This window comes from Symsagittifera roscoffensis, chromosome 4 (genome assembly GCF_963678635.1).
Source record: "Symsagittifera roscoffensis chromosome 4, txSymRosc1.1, whole genome shotgun sequence".
In the NCBI taxonomy this organism is placed as follows: Eukaryota; Metazoa; Xenacoelomorpha; order Acoela; family Convolutidae; genus Symsagittifera; species Symsagittifera roscoffensis.
Genome location: NC_087065.1, coordinates 40,341,624 through 40,362,778, shown reverse-complemented (window position 1 = coordinate 40,362,778; position 21,155 = coordinate 40,341,624). Strand labels below are relative to the sequence as shown.

The following is a 21,155-nucleotide window of genomic DNA, read 5'->3' as shown; positions in this document are numbered from 1 at the left end:
TTTTTTTTGAAGCTTCCTTGCCTTCTGGCTTAAACTATTTGGTCTGTTTTAGCTGACTGTTTCAACATCGAAAAGTCTCACGGAGATGGTTGTTACGTCACTGGGTCCGGAGTTGTCCATGGAATTGCCTCCCCAAGTGTTCCTCTCTGAACTGCAGTCTCTGTCCCAGTTGGGGTTTGAAGTCAATGACAATGGAGAGGTGCAATTGACATCTGCCATGGGAGAAAAAGTTGCCAGTCAATCGTGGTCTGATTTCCAGGTATAGCATTGTTCTTAGAATTGTTAGTCAGACAAACTCTGTCGGCCATCAGAATTTGCAGCATTTTTAAAATCAAATTAACCCTTGAAATTTGGTAAATTTGTTTAATTTTAGAAAAAAATAGTGACAGTAAGATAATAGTTTCTGATTCAAATATTTCCTGTACAATTTGAATATTTACACTTGCGAAGTGTTTTAGTACGAACCTTCCTGTTTTCCAACCTAAGTCGCAAATATTAGTACTAATTTGGGGCACCTTTACAGCTTTTTCATTGCATGTGCTTTGAAATTCGAATAGTAACAAGTTAACACAGTTGATGCATTTTTAATTCATCAATTGAACCGAAAAAAGTGATTTGATCCATAAAAAAATGATAACTCGATTTCAGAAATTTTCTAACTCAATATATCTCGCAGTTTTTTGAAATGCATAGTTTATACATAATGTGACTTAAGGCTTTGCGATTTATTTTATGCAAAGGTAGTGTGGATGCCCTCAGTTTGTTACATTCCAAATTTTTACTTGCAAAATTGAGTCTATTTGTATTTGGTGCCATTTATGCTGAATCGCATTGGCAATTAACAAGCATATGAAGCTGCTTTATTCGTGACTAGTGTTTGTCGGTTGATAAGCTTGCGTGACTGAGTGGATAGTGCGCGAGACTCAAAATCTCTTGATTGCAGTAGGTCGCAGATTCGAATCCTCGTAGCCGAGTTTTTGCCAATTCGAGGTTTATTTCTACTTTTTCTTATTTAACTTCATAGAGCTGTTTTCTGGTCGTGTACTCGCTAGTGTTTGCAAAGCGCAGCTTCGCCTCTGTGTAAAATTGTCGGCCTTTTTTGTAGAAAACTGTCATCTACAAGCTGTACCGAAAAGAAGCGGGGCCTCTTACCAATGTGAACGAGAAAGCTCTACTGCAGTTGAAGAAATTAGCCTCGGGAATAACAACTCAAGACATATTTTCGAGTCAGTTCTCAAGTGTGATAGGAATAACTAACGCGGTCATGACTAATGGAGGCAACATGGGCAAGGCGTGGCTACTCTCCCTCCAGATCAGAAGGGCGTTCGCGGCCATGTACGGATTGAGGAGTATCGATGAATTTGACTTGAGTCTGCTCGGAACGGCTAATTTGATGGCACTCGACGGACTCACTCTCAGAATGTTCAGGTTATCAAAAGTTTTACGAGACTTTAAAACAGACTAAAATTGGCAAAGTAATACTATTAGCTGAGAACTCTTCACTAAAAAACTCGAAAAGAGATAAAAAGATGGCTTTGTCTTATGGTTTTACGGTTTCCTGGTGATCTTTCTTTAACTCTCAATAACGACGCAAAAGTTTGCTCATAAGTTTTGCGAACCTTTGAGATTTTTTTAGTGTGAAAGAGATGGAAGGTCTTAATGCTGCCGACTGCCAAGATGTGATCAGCAAAATTGGTGGCCTCGAAGACGTCTACCTGATACCACATCCGAAGAGAAGAGAGCTAGTCTGCTTCTACATTGAGAGGTGCAGGTTCGACTACTCGCCCTCGCAGAGGAATTTTGTACCATCTTCCTCCTCGTCTATTCTGCAGAACTACAATCCCGATGACCCAAGAATCAACAGACGAGAGTACAGGTAAAACTAAACATTTGAATAATTGGATAATACAAATCTGATTGAGATCCTGATTTTAAATTTAAATTAAGCATCAACCAGTATTAGATATATATTGAGCAATTTTTCTGCTTCCTCTCGACTTCCTTAGTGTCGACGAACAAAGCAAAAACACTTATTGAGGTAGTTCTTTTAAGAGTTGATGATCGTAGTTCATACTCTTTAATAGGTCGCGATGTTTTTCAGGAAAACCCTCTAATAACTGCAGAAGTGCATTCATTTATATGAAGCATCTATGAATGCCTTTAGGTATATGTGCTTTTTAAGAGTCGATGAACGTTGTTCACACTTGCAAATCAATGTGTAGTAGTACGAACTTTCTTTTTTTTTCAACCTAAGTCGCAATCATTGTTGCTACTTATGGCAACAAAATTTGCTGCGTCGAATTTGCTGCATCGAATTGGCAATAAGATATTTTGTTGCACCTTTGAAATTTAGTTGCACCTTTACAGCTTATTGATAACATGTGCTTTGACCTTCGAATAGGTAAAAATTTACACATTTGATGCATTTTTATTTCATTAAGTGAACCGAAGAAAGTTATTTGTTTCCAACAACATAACAAAAATCAAATCTCGATTTCAGAAATTTTCTCACTCAATTAATCTCGCAATTTTTTGAAATGCTTAATTTATACATAAAGTGGTTTTATCAATTGCGATTTTTTTTTACATGCAAAGTTGTATCTTTTTGTATTTGATGCTACTTTTGCTGCATCGAATTGGCATTTTATTAGCATATGTAGCTGTGTCATTCGTGACAAGTGTTTGTTGGTTGTTAAGCGATCATGGCCGAGCGGGCAGGGCATGAGATTCCAAATCTTGACGTCGCAGGGTCGAATCCGATAAGTATCAAAGTTTTACTAATTCAAGGCTTATTTTTATTTTTTTCTATTTCACTTTATGAAGCTGTTTTTTGTCGTGTTCTTGCTTGTGTTTGCGAAGCGCAACTTCAAATTTGTGTAATTTTTGTCTTTGCTTTTCGCGAAAAACTAGGAGCGCCGTGGACGATAGTTACTGTTTAGTAGCGATCATCTTTGATATGATTTTTTTGGGACATGATTTGACTTTTTGTTGCCATTACCTTCATTTTTTGGTATCTTGGGCCAAAATTTTATTGTTCTGATCGTTTGTTCTTTGAGTTATCTGAAGGAACTATGGATTAGCTCATATTTTCCTGCCCGACTTTGACTACCTCAAAAATGTGGGGAGTCAAGCGTGGTACATATTAGAGCAAATCTGTAGTTTGAGGTGCTGTCAGAGTATTTTCAGGCGTTTAAAATTTTGCATCCAAATATGACTGCTCAAATCTTTTCGTGTTCGATATATGACATTTTTATGATTTTCTAAATAATTTATATCCCTCGGAAAAGTCAATCTATGTCCCTCGGAAAAGTCAAAAAATTTATGTCCCTCGGAAAAAACAAAGTTCTGATTTTTTGACTTTTTAAATTTTTTTGACTTTTCTCGAGAACTACCCTGCCAAACCGTGATTTTTGGATTCAATCGAGCTTTTAGGTTAGACGAATCCCTTTTGCATAAGCGGCTACGGCCATTTAAAAAAGCTAAGCTATCATTTTCGGAAATGTCAACTTTCAGATTTGTTGACAGTTTTTTGAACTTTCTCGATAACTGTCCTGCCAAATCTGATATCATAGGATTAATCGACACAACAGGTTGCTGAAAGCGTACGTGTATAATTTACTATGCCCAATTTTTTTTTAGATGGACTAGTTTAAGCGTTCAATGTGTTCAATCGAGCATCCCGAGGAAATCTTCTCTATTTTACCGGCCACTACCTGCTTTTTGCTAAAAAAAAGTGACGGGTTTCGGAAAGTCAACTTTTTGAACTTTGACCGTGTTTTAGAAAGTATTTTATTTTTTTCTGAAAAACTGCCCTTTCAAAATCTAAAAAGTTCAATCGAAAGAAGCACTATCGGAATTTTTTCTGCAAAGACGGTTAATCCTTTGAAAGAAAAAGGTTATGTCTTTGCGAAAATTCCAAAATCTCAAAAGTTTTCATAGGTTTATTTTAATAGAGAAAAAACTAAGATTTTGGGCAAAGTCCAATTTTTGAAACTACGCATGTCCAGCATCAGTATAACGAATTCCAAAAATGTCAAATACGTAGTCCCAGCTTTAGCGGGGCCTTAGGTTTCCTTCATCGGCACATACGAAAATTTTGGTTCACCTGTTTTTTTTTTAAAACCTTTTCATGTTTTTTTTTGGACTTATGCCTTCATGGTTGTGTAGTATCGCAAGTGGTGCGAGGCTCCGCTTCGCCTATGTGTTAGACTCTTTTGTGGGTAAAGATGATTTTTTTCTGGGAAAAGTCTCTAAAATTTGTTCAGGCTCAAAATTACTTCTTTTTTGGGGTTTGACTTTTGATTTCTTTTTCAGTTCAGTTCATTTCCTCGAGAAAACGAAGATAAACTCCACTATTGAACAGGAAAGTGTTAAGGTCACGAAAAACTTGATCGATTTCTAGTTTCGAAACTGGGTTTTTATTTGTCTAATTTCTAGCGGTATAAAAAATCACCGATTTATCCAGAGTTTATAAGGCTACTTATTTTCCAACCTAAGTCGCATATCTTAGTGCTATTTTTCGAAGCTTTTAAAGCATGAGGCTGCATTGGTTATTCAGCAGCATGTGTGATTTCTATTAACTTAACACAGTTGATTCATTTTCAATTGATCAAGTGAACTGAAGAAAGCCATTTATTCATGCAAAAATATCAATAATAAACGTTCTTTTTCGAAAGTTTTTCCACTCAGTATGAAATTTTCAAAATTGACATTTTAAGCTCAATTTGGCTTCATACTTTCCAATTCATTAAGCTAAGATAGTTTGGTTACCTTAAGTTTATTACATATCAAGTTATTACACTTGCAAAGCGAGTGTATTAGTACAGACCTTCTTTTTTCCAACCTAAGTCGCAAATATTGGTGCCACTTTTGGGGCACCTTTACAGCTTTTTCTTTGCATGTGCTTTGACATTCGAATAGTAATAAGTTAGCACAGATTATGCATTTTTGGTTCATCAAAGGAACCGAAAAACAGATTTGTTTCAAACAACATAACAATAATGAAATCTCGATTTCAGAGTTCTTATAATTCAAAATATCTCGCAATTTTTCGAAAAGCATATTTTATACATGATGTGGTTTTATGCGTTGCGATTTTTTACATGCAAAGTTATTGTGTTTACCTTCAGTTTGTTATAATCCAAACTATTACTTGTGTTATTTCCCAAATTATTACTTGCAAAGTTGAGTCTATTTGATTTTGGTGCCACTTTCGCTGAATGGCATTGGCACTTAATTAGCATATGTTGCTGTTTTATTCGTGACTAGTGTTTGTCGGTTGTTACGCTTGCGTGGCTGAGTGGTCAGTGCGTGAGACTCAAAGTTTTTGATTGCAGTAGGTCGCAGATTCGAATCCTTCACTTAGCCGTGTTTTTGCTAATTCGAGGCCTAATTCTACTTTTTCTTGCTTCACTTGATAGAGCTGCTTTTTGGCCGTGTTCTCGCAATTGTTCGTGAAGCGCAGCTTTGCCTCTGTGTAACATTTGTATTGCGCATTTCTTAGTTCTTTTTGCCGCTTTCTGTAATTTTCAGTGACACATCAATTGCAAAACTGGAATGTCTGATAACTAATCTTTGTTACAGCTCAACAGTTTTTTAACGGTTTTTTAAACCCTTTTAATTCTACTTTCTGGAGATTTTTGTCTCAATTTTGGTTAGTTTTACACCATTGAGCTTGATGTTTGATTACGATCTCTTTTTTTTAAACTCAAATCGCAAAAAAAAAATTGATAGCACTTTTCCTTCATAGCATTTGCAATTTAATAGCTTCTGTTTTATCGGCTTTATTGGTTACTGTTTCTTGCAAAAGACCATGGCGCGAGTGCGCAGACGTGTCAGTTGTATTATCCAGGTCGGCTGTTCGATTCCGGGACATCGGAAAACTTTTATTTTTCTAGGATTATTGTGCTTTTTCTTTCTTTATTTACTTTTTTGCGGGTTTAGAGCTACTTTTGCGGTTTCTTGATTGTCTTGCGTAGTGAAGCTTCGCCTGAGTGTGTAAAATAAATTTCATAAAATAAATGAAGCATAAAAGATCTTGAAATTCGAAGAGCTTGAAGGCCATACATTTTTTAAAAAGCTTCAAAGCCATATAAAAGTAAGTCTCTTTCCCGTCCCTCCTTTCTTTGACTTTTCTGAAATTCAATTTGTTAAAGCTTTTATAAAACTACTAGTATCAAAACTACAAAAAATGTGTCAGCGTGAACTATTGAACATGTTTCTACATCAATTTTTAATCGTTATTTTTTTTAAATTTTACAACGGGGTGGGAAACTGGAATAGAGCCAAAAATAGTTGCTCGTTTCATAATTCGTTTTCTTGATTTCATTGAATTTTTTAGCACGGTATATTGGCTTTGTTAATGAGAAGTCAATGATTCGTTTTTTATTGCAGATACGCCAGGAAAGTTTTTAACTACTGTGATGACCTTTCCCCTGTATCATTGACCTCGGGTGACTTCGAGATACTAGGTCATTTGGCCTGTGACATCCCAGCCTCAGTGATAGATGCTCCCAACTTTCCAACGGATGTGCTGTGGATGTTTCACGACTGCTGGTTCACAGAAGCACAGGGCAAGGCACTCTTCAAAAAACTCACGTTAGTTGAAGACCGCATGGTTCATAAGAAATTGGCAGTTTTTTCATGCATCCAAATAGTAAGAGCGGCAAGGACAATTGCCTATACAAGGTGAGTGTAAGACTCATAATTTTTCCGTACGCAAGATCCCAATTTTCAAAGCCTACATTAAAGTAACCTGACTCACTGAAGAAAAAATTGTACAATCGCTCAAAAGTAGACAAAATTAAGATTGTATGTTGATTTTTATGAAACTTAATATTCTAATGTGTTCTGAATTGGGAACATAAATTTTTATACCAAGTAATTTTTGAACTTTGGTTTATGGGTGATTTCATCACAACCATTAAATTTTTTGTGTAGTACTGGAGACAACCAGGAGCTACTCTATACGGACACCACCATAGCGCAACTGTCCCATTCTCTGTGCAGCATAGTACCGCCACAACACGCAACAGTGATGCGCAGCAAACGCTACAGAAAGGAGATCATAGACTTTGTTCAGTACTCCTACGTCTTAGCCAAGAAAATGCAAGAGACGTACGGGCTGACGAAGAGACACCTGAATAAAGATATCTTCTGGCAAGTGGAGTTTGGGGTCCTTATTAATTCAGTTCTTGGTGTGACTTTATGTCAAAGAATAAATTGAAATTAAAACAAAAAAATCACTTTTCTGAAAAGTGCGATGCTGCTGGGTAAATTGTAGTTTACGCTTGCGAGCAGCTAGTGTATGAGTACGAACCTTCTTTTTTTCTAACCTAATTTCCAAATAAAAGTGTTAATTTTTGGCGGCTACTTTTTCATTATTTGGTGGCACTTTCGCTATAATCACGACCTGTAGCATCTGGATCAATTAAGCATACGTGGCTCAGTGGTTAGTGCGCGAGATTCATAATCTCTAGGTCGCGATCGATCCGAGACGTAGCCGAGCTTTTACTAATTTGAGGCTTATTTCAACTTTTTTTGCGTTTTATAGAGCTGATTTTTCTTGTGTTTGCGAGCGAAGGTTCGCGTCTTTAAAAGATATTGCGGCCGCTATGAAGTAGTCAAAATTCAACCAAAAACAAAAAACTGTTCCAGGTTCATATGTCAATCATTGGGACACACAGGAACTTTTTCGGATTTTTCCATGTTATTGATCTATTATATATTTAATTGCGGGCTTCGCAATCTGTCCATGTTTATGCTGCTTCAACGTATTATTCCATGTTAAACGAAGAATTTTTTCGCGTTCAAGTTATATCGTACAATGCAATGGTTAAGAATTTTTTTCGATGTTCGAGTTTGATTTTAAAGATTATTTCATCAACTTTGAAATAAGCAACCCATTAGTGGGATGCTGTCAGGATTTCCCCAGGGGTTGCGAATATGGCCTCCAATTTTTAACATCCTAATCTTTTTAGTTTAAGAGATAAGAAATTTTTTTGTTCAGAAAACTTAATATCAAAAATAGTCACAAACGGTGAAATTCTCAACCCTGTAGTTGAGTGCTGTCAGGGTTCTTTCAAGAATGGCAATACTTACCTTAAAATATGACTGCTCAAATCCTTGTAGTTTTCGAGATATGATGTGTTTTATGATTTATTTTTAATTTTTAAGAAAACTTAAATTTTAACAATTCAATAGATTTGAAATTTCCAATCTTGTAGTTGGAAAAACTGCTTCTGTGCTCTCGCGAGTTCCAAGTTGCAAATCTTGCGTCCAAATGCGACTGCTGAAATGCTCGTAGTTTCCGAGATCTGCCGTTTTTTTCTGTTTTTTTTAAAGTTTTTCAAAGTACTTAGATATGAAAAAATTCAGGAAATCTGAAATTCACATCTTTATAGTGGGGCTATGACAGAGTAATATTAGGAGTTGCGAGTTTTGCCTCCAAATATGACTGCTCAAAAAATCTTGCTAGTTAATGAAATATGATGTTTTTTGTGATTTTATTCAAAAAACGTTTTAGAAAACTTGAATTTAATTTTTTTTTCAAATTTTGAAATTCTTAACACTTTACTTGGGGGCTGTCAGTGAACTCAGGGCTTGAAAAACTTGCCTCCAACTTTGGTTGCTCAAATTTTCGTGTTTTTGTGATGTCGTTTTTCTGGTTTTTTAAAAACAAAAATTTTAGAAAACTTAAATTTGAAGTTTCTCAAATTTTGAAATTCCCAACTCTGTAGTTGGGTACTGTGAGGTTACTATCAAGAGTTGCAAATCTTGCGTTCAAATGTGACTGCTCAATTGCTTTTAGTTTCCGAGATGTGACGTTTTTTATGTCATTTCGAACATTTTTTTATGTTCATTTTGAATGCTTATCTTATTTCCAATATATGCGGTTTTATGAGTTGTTAAAAATTCGAAGCACCGGAGGTGAGTTATACGCTAGTTTATTTTATCGTACCAGTTCATTTTATATTAACGAGCACCTTTAGGTACCGCGGAATATCTATGCAACAACAGCAGAATATTGCCGACTGCTATGTGCGAATGTCTCGCGTGGCTCTGGACTTCTTCCGAGAATATGAGCGCAACATGTTCTTGCGAAATGTTGTCGTATACGACGAGCGACTGAATCTGAACCCAAACAGTTTCCAACTGCGACCAGTCTACCACCCGCCTGATCCAGCTGCCTACGAGGCTGAAATTATGAACAGTAATTATGACACTATGGGAGGAGATGACTTCACCTATGATGTTAATGACAACAACAATAATGATAACTATATGAATACCAACAATAATGACAACACCAATAACAACAACGATGCCTATGACTTCGGAGGTGGAAATGAATATGGAGCTGACACTGAGTATGGAGGCGAGAGTGAGGAAACAGTTTCTCGACAACGTAGAGGTATTTGTGTTTTTGAATTGCTTGGTGATTAAAACTTGATGAACTTAGTTTACACTTATTACACTTGCTAGCTTGCAAGCTTTAGTGTATTAGTATGAACCTTCTTTTTTTCTAAGCTAACTCGCAAGTAAAAGTGTTCCTTAAGTGTTCCATTTTATGAAAATCTCACTGTAGGGATGAAAATTGCATAGCATCTGTTCTCGGCTTTATATGTGGCTAGTTTTTGTGATAAATTAAGCGTCCGTTGCCGAGTGGATAGTGTGTGAGACTCATAATCTGTAGGTTGAGAGTTCAAACGCGAGAATTAGCTGAGTTTTTACTAATCCGAGGCTTTTGTTTGCTTATTGCACTTTATATAGCTGCTTTTTGCCGTGTTCTCGCTAGTGTTTGCGAAGTGCAGAAGTAATAACTGCAGCAGTGCATTCATACATATGATGCATTTATGAATGCCCTTAGGTATATGTGCTTTTGTTAGTTCAATTCAAGTTCATTTGGCAAATGTTTGGCAAATTTTGCTCTCCAACTACGAAAGCTGGAATATCGCGAAAAAACATGATCATTTTCTAGTTTCGAAAGTGGAATTTAGTTTTTAGACTTTCCAGTGGAATGAAAACTTGACTGAACACAAGTTTTCTCAAATTGGGTTAATCTTATCAAAAAAGCGTCAATCATTAATTGTTCAAGAAATTCAAAGAACGACTCTTTTCCGCTTTCCCACAGATTTGAATTTCAGTTTTAAAGCACTAACTTCACGTTGTCATTGTGTAATGAAATTTTGCATAGTGATCAAAAGAACTATTGTGCACCCATTTGTTCTTCATACCTTACATAGTAACATCACACATCAGCCATAATAACATGCGAGATATTTTGAAATACGGCGGGGGTGGGGTGGAAAAAAGCCCGAAATCCTTTTAGGCCATCTAATTTTTTCTTCCAAATTTGAAATATATTGAAAAACCAAGTCAGGAGTTTTTCTTTTTCCTTGCTTTCATTGACTCTTCCCAACTGTTTGTTGGCTGCTTATATAGCTGCTTTTTGCCGTGTTCTCGCTAGTGTTTGCGAAGTGCAGAAGTAATAACTGCAGCAGTGCATTCATACATATGATGCATTTATGAATGCCCTTAGGTATATGTGCTTTTGTTAGTTCAATTCAAGTTCGTTTGGCAAATGTTTGGCAAATTTTGCTCTCCAACTACGAAAGCTGGAATATCGCGAAAAAACATGATCATTTTCTAGTTTCGAAAGTGGAATTTAGTTTTTAGACTTTCCAGTGGAATGAAAACTTGACTGAACACAAGTTTTCTCAAATTGGGTTAATCTTATCAAAAAAGCGTCAATCATTAATTGTTCAAGAAATTCAAAGAACGACTCTTTTCCGCTTTCCCACAGATTTGAATTTCAGTTTTAAAGCACTAACTTCACGTTGTCATTGTGTAATGAAATTTTGCATAGTGATCAAAAGAACTATTGTGCACCCATTTGTTCTTCATACCTTACATAGTAACATCACACATCAGCCATAATAACATGCGAGATATTTTGAAATACGGCGGGGGTGGGGGTGGAAAAAAGCCCGAAATCCTTTTAGGCCATCTAATTTTTTCTTCCAAATTTGAAATATATTGAAAAACCAAGTCAGGAGTTTTTCTTTTTCCTTGCTTTCATTGACTCTTCCCAACTGTTTGTTGGCTGCTTTTTTTTTAAATATAGGTTTATATGCAATTGTGCGCAAGAAAGTTTAAATGTATAACATTGATAACATTTAAATATTGAGCAACTAAAAGCATATTTTTGTCATCTAAGTAATTGTGGCTTTAATAATAAGCTGTTAGGAGCTATGGTGTTTTTTGTTACGAAAAAGACTTATCAATCTTTAATTGCCGCCGTATTTGTACACAAGTCGTTTGTGGATAATGATTCATCAAACTGGGTGATTTGTTCTCTAATAATAAGTAAATGAACGAAGTGTTAACGCAAAGTGTTAATGAACGAAGTGTAATTTATGTTTTCGTAGGTCATGTGATTTTTTAGTGTTTTGTTTACAGAAAAGTTTATAAAGCTCTCAAATTTTGTTGAGCGGGTCCTTTCTGATTTTTTGTCTGCTGAAATGGAAGGCAATTTACGCTCTCTATTGACAAAAATTCGCGCAAAAAGCGTGATCTACTTTAAGTTTCAAAAGTGGATTTAAGTTGTCGGGTTCTTCAGAAAAAGACCTTTAAGACGCTATTTTTTGTTTGAGACTCAGTTATTTATATTCGATTTTTGGGTTCGTTTCATTCAAACTTTTCCAACAGTCTGTGCGTTTTGGTTCCTTGGTAGAGAATGATACTTGTTACTGTGGAGTACGAAAGGTGGACCTATGCACTACTGTCAATTTTAGAGTACTTTGACTATCTGCAGCAGAGGATTACGTGCCCGGAGGTGCATGTACTGAATACTGGCAACCGAGTGTGGAGTCTGATGGATTTGGAGTGGATGCAGCCAGAGGAGTTGTCCAGGTGTATCTTCTATTTCGGAAATAATCCCAACATGACATTCCAGCAACGAACCATTCTAAAGGACAAGATCGCAATGGTAAATTAGTTCTTACCCGAATTTGTACAACTGTGAGAAGTGTCTCGCACTGAATTAATTTTATTAGTAAACAGAACTTAAGTATACAGATACAAACTGTTTTCAGTTTCAATAATTTAGCTAATTTAATGGGTATCAACAACCGGGTTCACAAGATGACTTAAATTTAAGTCATCTCAAATTCTGTTGGTCAGTTTTTTTCGTCAACGAACAGACGACTTTTTTTGGGAATACCTGCGTTTTAAATGCCCTTTCTATACAAATTTTTTGTTGGGTGTATAATTACCAACACCGGTTTAAGTATATCGGTTATTCGATCTTTTTTTTCTTTCAACCTAATCGGCTTCAAAGGTTTCGGCTTATATTATATCGGGTTTGTACCGTCAAATTGCCTCGTTTGAGCCATTAATTTTTTAGACTGTGTTTTGAGGGAGGGGACTTGAAATTTTGTCGGTTTCAAGTTTTTTAACCCCTGGGATCAGCAAGGGTATTGCAATCGGGAACTAGATTTTTTTCCCGTAAATCACTTAGTTTGCAGAATAGTCAAAATTAGCAATGGTAAAAATTTAGGTTCAGGTCATTTTGAATTGAAAAATTTTTGAGTCTCCGGCTCAAATGGCCTTGAGGTAACGCATATGCCTGGGACGGCAATGCTCCTGGGTTCGAAACTGACAGTACCTGTTTTGTTTTTGCAAACTGGGAATATTTTGTTCAAAGAGCTTAAAAGGCATCTATTTTTTTCTTTGAAATTCGAAAGTTGAGATTTTTTCAAGAAATTAGTGTTTTTTTAATGTTTACTTGCGTTCATTACTCTTTTCCAATCTTCGATTGGCTACGTTTTGATTTACTTCTGCTGTTTGTAATTTCTTGACTTCGTCAGTTTTTTTTTGTCGCTTAAAGTCTATTCTGTCCAAATGATTTTGGCTTAATCTTTCCTCGGCTTAGTGACCTAAGTTGAAGGTCGTGTGAAGGTTATCATATTTTGAAGGCCCACTGGGTTGCACAAATTGCTACAATCGTTATAGAAATAATAGCTCAAGTTTTTGGTAGCAACATTTTTTGGTCTTTTTTTCTCGGCTTGATACATTTTGGGTTTTTGGGCTCAATCTAATGGCCTCATATTGCGTCTTTTGATGAGCGTAAAATTTTTTTATAGCGTGTGTATGTTTTGAGGGGGAGGGGGATTTGTTACAATTTTTTGCTCTAACGAGCAGCTAGTTTATTAGTACGAAACTGCTTTTTTCCGAACCTAACTCGCAAATAAAAGTGTTCACTTATATGGAAATTTCGATGTAGCATTGGAAATTACATAGCATCTGTTCTGTTTTATCTGTGGCTAGTGTTTAGTATTAATTAGGCGCACGTGGCTGAGTGGTTAGTGCGTGAGACATAATTTCTAGATCGCAGGAGATAATAGGTCCTGATGCCGAATTTTTAGTAAGATGATGCCGAATTTTTTTGTAATTCGAGGCTTCTTTCTACTTTTCTTATTGTCTTAGAGCTGCTTCTTGTGTTCTCGCTAGTGTTTGCGAAGCGATGCTTTCCCACTGTATTAAGTCTTTATTCTTGTAGATTTGTTTCTGCTAAGGTTTTTTCAGCGTTATTTTCGCTGGGTAATTTTTCTTCCGATTCGAATATTACATTATTTTATCCTGGCATGTTTTTGTTTCAAAACTAGCCTGACTCATTTTGATAGATCTAGTTTTTTTATAGATTTAATTTCGGGTTTTTTCCGACTTGTAGGTTTTGTGATGCTGTATTGAAAGTGGTGCGAAGCGCAGCTTCGTTCTATGTTGAGGATTTTTTCCCGGCTCAGTGGGTTTCTGCTTTAACATTAAATTTTGCAGAAGGAACTTCATTCATGACAAACATGGAGCAGGTGAATCTAGTTTTTTTCTTTTTAAGAGTCGATAAACGTAACCCAGTCTTTTATATAGGCCGTGATGGTTGTGATTTGATGAAAGTAGTTCAGACTCTTATACAGGTACTGATAATAGGTAATGTTTTAAATTATTTTTATGAAAAGTCTCAAATATTGTTCATGCTTAAATTTTGGCGGTTTCATTTATGATCTCTTTTTAGATTCAGTTCATGTCCTTCCTTAAAAGGAAGGCAAACTCCACTATGGAACAGCAAAAGTGTATAGGCTAGGAAAAACGTTCGAAAATGGAATTTAATTATCGAATTTCTCAACAAAATAAACAATTTACTCGTTCATCCTGTTTTCTTAAATTAAGTTAATTTATCAAAAAAGTGTAAATCATAAATTGTTCTTACAAAATCGAAGATGTTCAAGACTATCTATTTGTTTCTTTGAAATTCGAAATTTGAGACTTCAAAAAAGTCAATATTTTTTCTTTACTTTCGTTCATTGACTCTTTTCCTAAGGTTTTCGTTTCATTTTTATTTTAATTTTACCAAAGTTTATCGTTTCATTCCTTGTATGTTTTTTTTATCGCAAGCGGTGCGAAGCTCTGCTTCGCCTCTGTGTTTTAAGATGAATTTACGAGTTTACAGGAATCAATGTCTCAATACTAGTCATTTTTGGACACGATCTGCAAACATGAACGGGTCGTTTAATATACCGCTGACTAGCGAAACTACCAATATCATGTTTTACTGAAAAATAAAACTCCTTCGAAAAAAAGACAGACCAGAAGTAGAATTTCGAGCTAATTTTCTCTGAAACAAAAAACTGAGGACTGTTTTGTTATCTGTCGCAGTCCATAGATAGCTCGACCTATTTTGAGACCGTCTTTGGCCAAAAAAGGGCCTGAATCTTCTAGTATACATGATATACGGTGAAAAAAAACCCAGGTAAGTGGGACAGATTTGAGATATGGAGCTACTGAAGCCTAAGTTTTAGGTTAGGCTCTTATCCAAGCGTTGGGTTAAACACGGAATAATTCTCTTGCGGCATCCGCTTATCCAAAGTGCTTATGAGATCCTATCGAAAAATTACAAAGCACGTTCTTCCTATTGCAGAACTGCAGAAATGAATGAGCCCCCATCTCAATCCCAAACAAATTCTCAGTATTATCAGACTCAATTGGAACCTAACAGATTTGAGACACATTTGGATACCCTCTAAACTCTGCTAGAACATCAATGAAAGGCGTGATCAAAGTATTCAATTAATCGAACTGATGTCAAGAAATCCACTTCGAAGCACAAGCTCACAAACTTTTAATGTTTCCTATTTATACTGCTTACTTAGTTTTTCATTTGAATTTTGATGGTGATTCGTCTGACTTTCAGTGAATATATAAATGTGTTTTGAGATACAACCCATCTAGTGTAAAATTTCTTTTGTCCTGTTCAGTTTTTTATCCAGGTTTTGTTGTTTGCTTAGTTGGTGGGTGGTTTTGGAAACATCCCCGCAGAATACCTGATCCAGATGGGATCCATTGCACTGACCATGCGTGAGTGGGAGCTGCGGGCTTTGAAGATAGCTGACCCCCAGGTGATGTACTTTGTGGGGGAGTGGAATTGGGCCAAGTGGCAGAGAGTCACACTCTACTTGATGATCCGAAAAAGGCGAGCTCACACTTTTCACTCATAAGCTTCTATCATACGTTTTACCCAGTTTTAGCATACGTTTAACGGTATCCAAAAAAAACGTGTGTCCGTCCGAATGTTTGACTAGGGAACCGATCTATTAGCATGCGGTGACTATATTCAACGCGCATGTGTTACAAGCGTTCACTACTTGTCAATGGCACATGAAAGAAAATGTGGCATTAAAGAAATCAAAGAGAAATTATTCCAATTGCGCATGCTAGTTGTGTGCTTCGATATTGTATGTTTTTAAACCATGATTTGGATTCCGAAACAAAAATTAAACACTTTTAGTGAAGAGCGGATAATTTAGCGAAGATTCTTCATTTTGTACGATGAGCAGTTCCAAGTGATAAAACATTAATAATGAAATCATTTGCTTTGGAGAGATATAATATTGTGTCTGCGTGTTGTATTGGCTGCAGATTAATTCACAAAGAAACTTATTGGAAAGAAGTTCAATATAGGTATTAATTTCTTCGATTTTCATCTTTAGTGCAATTTAAGCTGTGATCGGAACAGACTCTGCTCCTGGTGTCACTATGAGCTTCCTTCATTGCTTTTATTTTGGCTCTGAGCTTTACCAAAAAAGAGCATTTTTGCTAAATTTTCTAATTTTGACAGAAAATTAGCATTTGAGAATATTTTTGGGCGGTGATGAGTCAAGTTTCAAAGGGATTGTGTTTTGAATTAAATTTATTTATTGCGGTTTATTGTTTGTAGCGCTGAAGATATGCAATCAAGCTTTCTTGTATTTATCTGGAAAATAAATTTTTGTACTTTTAGTTATAAGCTCTTCCCCGCTGGCATGGAGACATGGGATATCAAGTCATTGGGAGAGTTCGTCTGTGGTATGCGTCCTGTGGATTTGGCGAGATTCTACACAGAAACCTACTAGTAAGTCATGTGGCTGTACAATTTTTTTAAAGAGTTGATGAACGTAGTAGTTTAGATTCTTATGTAGGTCGCGATGATTTTTTTAGGAAAAGTCTTCGAAATTTGTTCAGGCTCAAAATTACTTTTTCGCTGTTAAATTTTACTTGTTGATCCAGTTTTCTCAAATTGAGTCAACTTTATCAAAAAAGTGTCAATCATTAATTGTTCTAGAAATTCAAAGAGCATTAAGGCCATCCATTTTTTTCTTTGAAATCCGAAATTTTTAAAAATTTAACCCATATTTTTTTCTGTTTGCGACCATTGACTCTTTTCCAGCTGTCTGTTGGATTTGATTAAGAGTAATGAATTTAGTGAGTACTCTTATATCGGTCTTGCTGAGTTTTTTTTAAGGAAGTTTTAAAAATTTGTTCACGCTCAATTTTGATTTTTCGCTGTTTGACTTGTGAATTCTTTTGAACTTTTTCTAAGCATTCTACCGTTAAAAGGAGGGCAAACTCCACTATCGAACAGCAAAATTGTAAAAGTCACGAAAAGTATGATCGACTTCTAATTTCGAAAATGTAAATTAATTATCAGATTTCCCAGCGAAATAAAAGTTTTACCTGTTTGATCCAGTTTTCTCAAATTGGGTTAATTTTAACTTAAAGGTGTCCGTTATCAACTATTCTACAAATTCAAAGAGCTTCAAGGCCATTTATTTTTTTTCGAAATTCAAAAGTCATTTTTCTCAGTTATCCTGCGTTCATTATTCTTTTCCAACTGTCAGTTGGCTATGTTTGTTTGTACAAACGTGTAGCGATTTTTAACAATTATGTTAAGGAAGGCTCTTTCTCCTTATGCCCCCTCTAAAGAAAAACTGTTGTAGGCCTAGAGTTCGTTCTGACTGCCATATTTACACCATCGAGTTTGCGAGCGATAGTGTATTAGTTTTCTAATTCAACTCGCAAATAAAAGTGTTCATTATTTGGGAGTACTTTTGCTATAATCACGATCTGTAGCATGAAAATTTGATAGCATCTGTTCCTGCTTTATTTGAGCCTAGTTTTTTTTGTTAATTAAGCATCTGTGGCTGAGTGGATAGTGCGTTAGAATCATGTTTTCTAGGTTGCCGTAGGTCGCAGATTGAATCCGAGAACTAGCTGAATTTAAACTAAGTCGAGGCTTATTTCTACTTTTTCTTATCGCGCTTCATAGAGCTGATTTTGGTCGTGTTCTCGCTAGTGTTTGTGAAGCGCAGCTTTGCCTCTGTATTTGATCTTTCTTTTGTTTTGTTTGAGAGTCAATGAGCGTAGCGAAGACGCTTATATTGGTCGTGATGTTTTTCTTTGCTTTTTTTCAGCAAAAAATACTAAAGTTTGTTCAGGCTCAAATTTGTTTTTTTTTCGCGGTTTGACTATTGATTTCTTTTTAAGTTCATTTCTTTTGAGAAAAGAAGGCAAACCCACTGTTGAACAGCAAAAGTGTAAACGTCGCAAAAACCCGATCGACTTATAGTTTCAAGAATGGATTTTATTTTCACCATCTGAATGAAACTTTAGGTAACAGGCGACAATTCGTAACAGGCGACAATTCGTAACAAGCGAAAATTCATAACAAGGCATTGACAAGTAGAATACGCTTGCTCCACAGCGTTTACATCCGGCATAGGTGAAAAATATATGCGTGGGAATCAGTGTTCCCCGTTTAATTTAATTGTCGCTTGTTACGAATTGTCGCTTATTACGAATTTTCGCTTATTACAAAAATTGGACTCTTACGAATTATCGCCTCACGATTGATCCATTTTTTCAAATTGAGATAATGTAACAAAAAATGTGTCAATCATAAATTGTACTTTAAACCATGAGCTTTGAGGCCATATATTTTGTACTTCGTTTTGAAATTCGTTTTTCTTTGTTCAGCTATTTTTTTTCTGTTGCATTCATTGACTCTTTTCCCACTGTCTGTTTGCTCATGTATGTCTGCTGTTTTAGTTTGTTAGCATTCTTCTTCGCGGAGCTGTCGACGTGTAACTACAAGCAGCTCAAAATGATCTTACCCAAAGCCAAGTCCACGGCATCTTTTGGACCTGTGAGTGGATGGACTGACGCAGAGATCCTGGCCATAGGATCCCCTCTGGGTAAGAGTTGCCGGAATTACCCTTTCAAGTAGCAAAAGTGTTGTAACTGAGAACCATTTTAGAAATTTAGTATTCAGACCAGTAAAAATAAGGCCTTCTTGGCGTTTAAAGTACCAAATTCGATATGTGGATGTAAATGTGGTATGTATCGATATGTGGATGTCACATGGACCAAATGTGATATGTAGACTCAAATGGTTGTAAAAATCCGTGATTCTCAGTAGAGTTACGTAGATTTTTTGGGCTTCTTGGGTCGTTACAATCGAACAATGTCGAAAAATGTTATACTGCCGAAGTTTAACATGGAAGGCGATGGAGGAGCTGTCGGCTTTATTCCGTCAGCCTATTTATCCAATGTAATATTTTTCGGCTGTGTTTTATTTGAGCAAGCTCCAACAGTAAAGGAGTTTCACTGTTCATTTTTTAAATATTTTTGTTTTAAAAAGCATTGAAAACCTCTTATATAGGTCGTGATTATTTTGTTACGACTGGTGCTAAATTTAGTAAGCAGTGAATTTACAAATATCAGATTTTAAAGAGTCGATGAACTTAGTTCTGACTCTTACATAGGTCGTGATGATTTTTTTGGTTGATTTTTTTCCAGGAAAGGTCTTATTTGTTTTTTTTTCAGGAAAGGTCAATTTACTTTTTCGCGGTTTGACTTTTGATTTTTTGTTTTCTCATGATCCAGTTTTCTCATATTGGGTTAATTTTATTTTAAAAAGTGTCAATCATAAATTGTTCTAGAAATTCAAAGAGCTTTAAGGGCAAAGATGAATATTTCTTCTTTCAGCTAGCTAGCGAACTGTACGTCTTGTAGTGACATGTATTTTTAACTTCAGCTGCCCTGTCGGTGTCCGAGTTTGATTCGTTGACCCCGTCGAAGAGCAGTCATGGAAACAGAGTTGCAGCCATCGCCCCCCATGTCATTCCCATCATACCGCCCTCCACTCTGAAAAAACTCCGAGTAGAGTTTTTCCAGAGCATGACCATTGAACAAGTCATAGCCATGAAACCCGTGCAGTGGGGCGCACTAAACGATGGCCAGGCATTCGCGGCTATGGACATCTGGTTCGGATTCGATAACTGGCCTATGTCTTTTCTGAGAGACCTACAAGCGGCATCATCGCTGAATATTCAGCCTCTTAAGTCACTTGTCTTAAGTCTATCCCTTTTTACATCTCTGTACCGCTTTTTGTAAATAGAACGATCATAAAAAACTTTGCTAAGGATCCAATACTTTTCGTTGAATTTGAGTCAACTTTTAATATACTTAACCAGATTTTTAGTTTTTGTGTAAATTCGTCGTGTTTTACAAGCGTAACCTCATTGGCCTTTCATCATATGCTGAAATAGTTTTGATACCATTCATTCTCTATTCTAATCTTTCCGTTTAAAGTTTTAATGTAAATCTGCGAACGAATTTTAATTTCTAGAAACGAATACAATTTGATAAATTATGATTCACTGTTGAAGCTTTGTCAGTTTTGGTTTGGTAAAAACATGCTCTTTCATGTGTTTATTATCTGCATTGTTAGTTGCTTTGCAGTGTACATAAAATTTGTTATAGTCTCAATTTCTTGAACAAATGGCGTGACTTTACTTCTGAAGTTTTTCGCGCTTGCGGCTACATCAGTTTTGTTGCACAAGTTATTCTCACATATCATCTCAAAATAATGCCAATGAAATGTCTACAGTAGATTATCCTGCTGTATTGTTTAAATTAGTCGACATAAATAGCATTAATGAATGAACTTTTTGTAATGTTGTGATATAATTAAATTTGTTAAAAGCTGGATTTTTCAGTAGCTTAAGAAGACTTTGGTAAATGATTTTTCTCGAAAATGATATATCAGGAAAATATATTAAAAATCAAAAATTCAATTTTGCAGGCCCGAATTGCGATCATGGGATTTTAAAAAAAAAGCGATAAAAAACTTGCAAAGGCTCTTTTGATAAGGCAATATTCATGAGATATGATGAATTTCTTCGTTTCTGGTTATGCATTTTATTGTTTCAGTTTGCTGATTATTTTGACTCAAGGTAATTAATAATCAGGGACTGTGAATTGAGCAGACCTCCCAGACATAACCAGGACATATAAAATAAGGATGGCACGTTACTGTGCAAATAGCACAGAATGTTCCGACCATAGTCTTTAAAAAACAACAAGAAAGAAAGTTTTTTCTTCGCGGTGCGATAAAAGGATCTGACGTTAAACTATAATTTAGGCATATCCGACAGTGGTAATTTTTTAGGCAAACGGGACAACAGCTTTTGAAGAAAAATGACTAGAGGAACAAAAAAATCATAAAAAATTTTTCGAAGAAATTTTTTTGGAAGTTTTTGATTCCCAAAATGGCAATTAAAATATACAAGAAGTAATTTTTACTGGAGTGAAAATAAAATTAGGCTTAAATAAGCTATTGTAAACGGTCTAAATTAAGCATAAATAAGCGAGCTTGCTTGCTTTACTCGCTCGAATTTGACGAAAAACCAAAAATTTCAAACCTGTTTTTCTTAAAAGTGGGAAAACTTTTTCAAAATTTTAAAATGTCGTTCGAATCACGACTGAAAAGGCTTTAGTATGAT

General features: G+C 35.8%; 2 protein-coding genes across 2 annotated transcripts in view; both read left to right on the top strand.

Moving 5' to 3' along the window:
• Nucleotides 1-7,225, top strand: part of LOC134844878 (uncharacterized) — a 527,221-nt gene extending 519,996 nt beyond the window's left edge. The window contains exons 13-17 of the mRNA XM_063861698.1: nt 53-259; nt 1,106-1,428; nt 1,637-1,876; nt 6,394-6,597; nt 6,940-7,225. Coding sequence (XP_063717768.1) covers nt 53-259; nt 1,106-1,428; nt 1,637-1,876; nt 6,394-6,597; nt 6,940-7,225 — 1,260 coding nt within the window. The remainder of the gene's footprint in view (nt 1-52; nt 260-1,105; nt 1,429-1,636; nt 1,877-6,393; nt 6,598-6,939) is intronic.
• Nucleotides 7,226-8,990: 1,765 nt separating this feature from the next.
• LOC134843857 (uncharacterized) lies at nt 8,991-20,355 on the top strand. Its single transcript, XM_063860167.1, has 6 exons — nt 8,991-9,412; nt 11,796-11,989; nt 15,342-15,526; nt 16,334-16,444; nt 18,418-18,563; nt 19,406-20,355. The coding sequence occupies exons 1-6, from the start codon at nt 9,007-9,009 to the stop codon at nt 19,762-19,764; spliced, it is 1,401 nt and encodes a 466-aa protein (XP_063716237.1). The 5' UTR covers nt 8,991-9,006; the 3' UTR covers nt 19,765-20,355.
• Nucleotides 20,356-21,155: the final 800 nt, after the last annotated feature.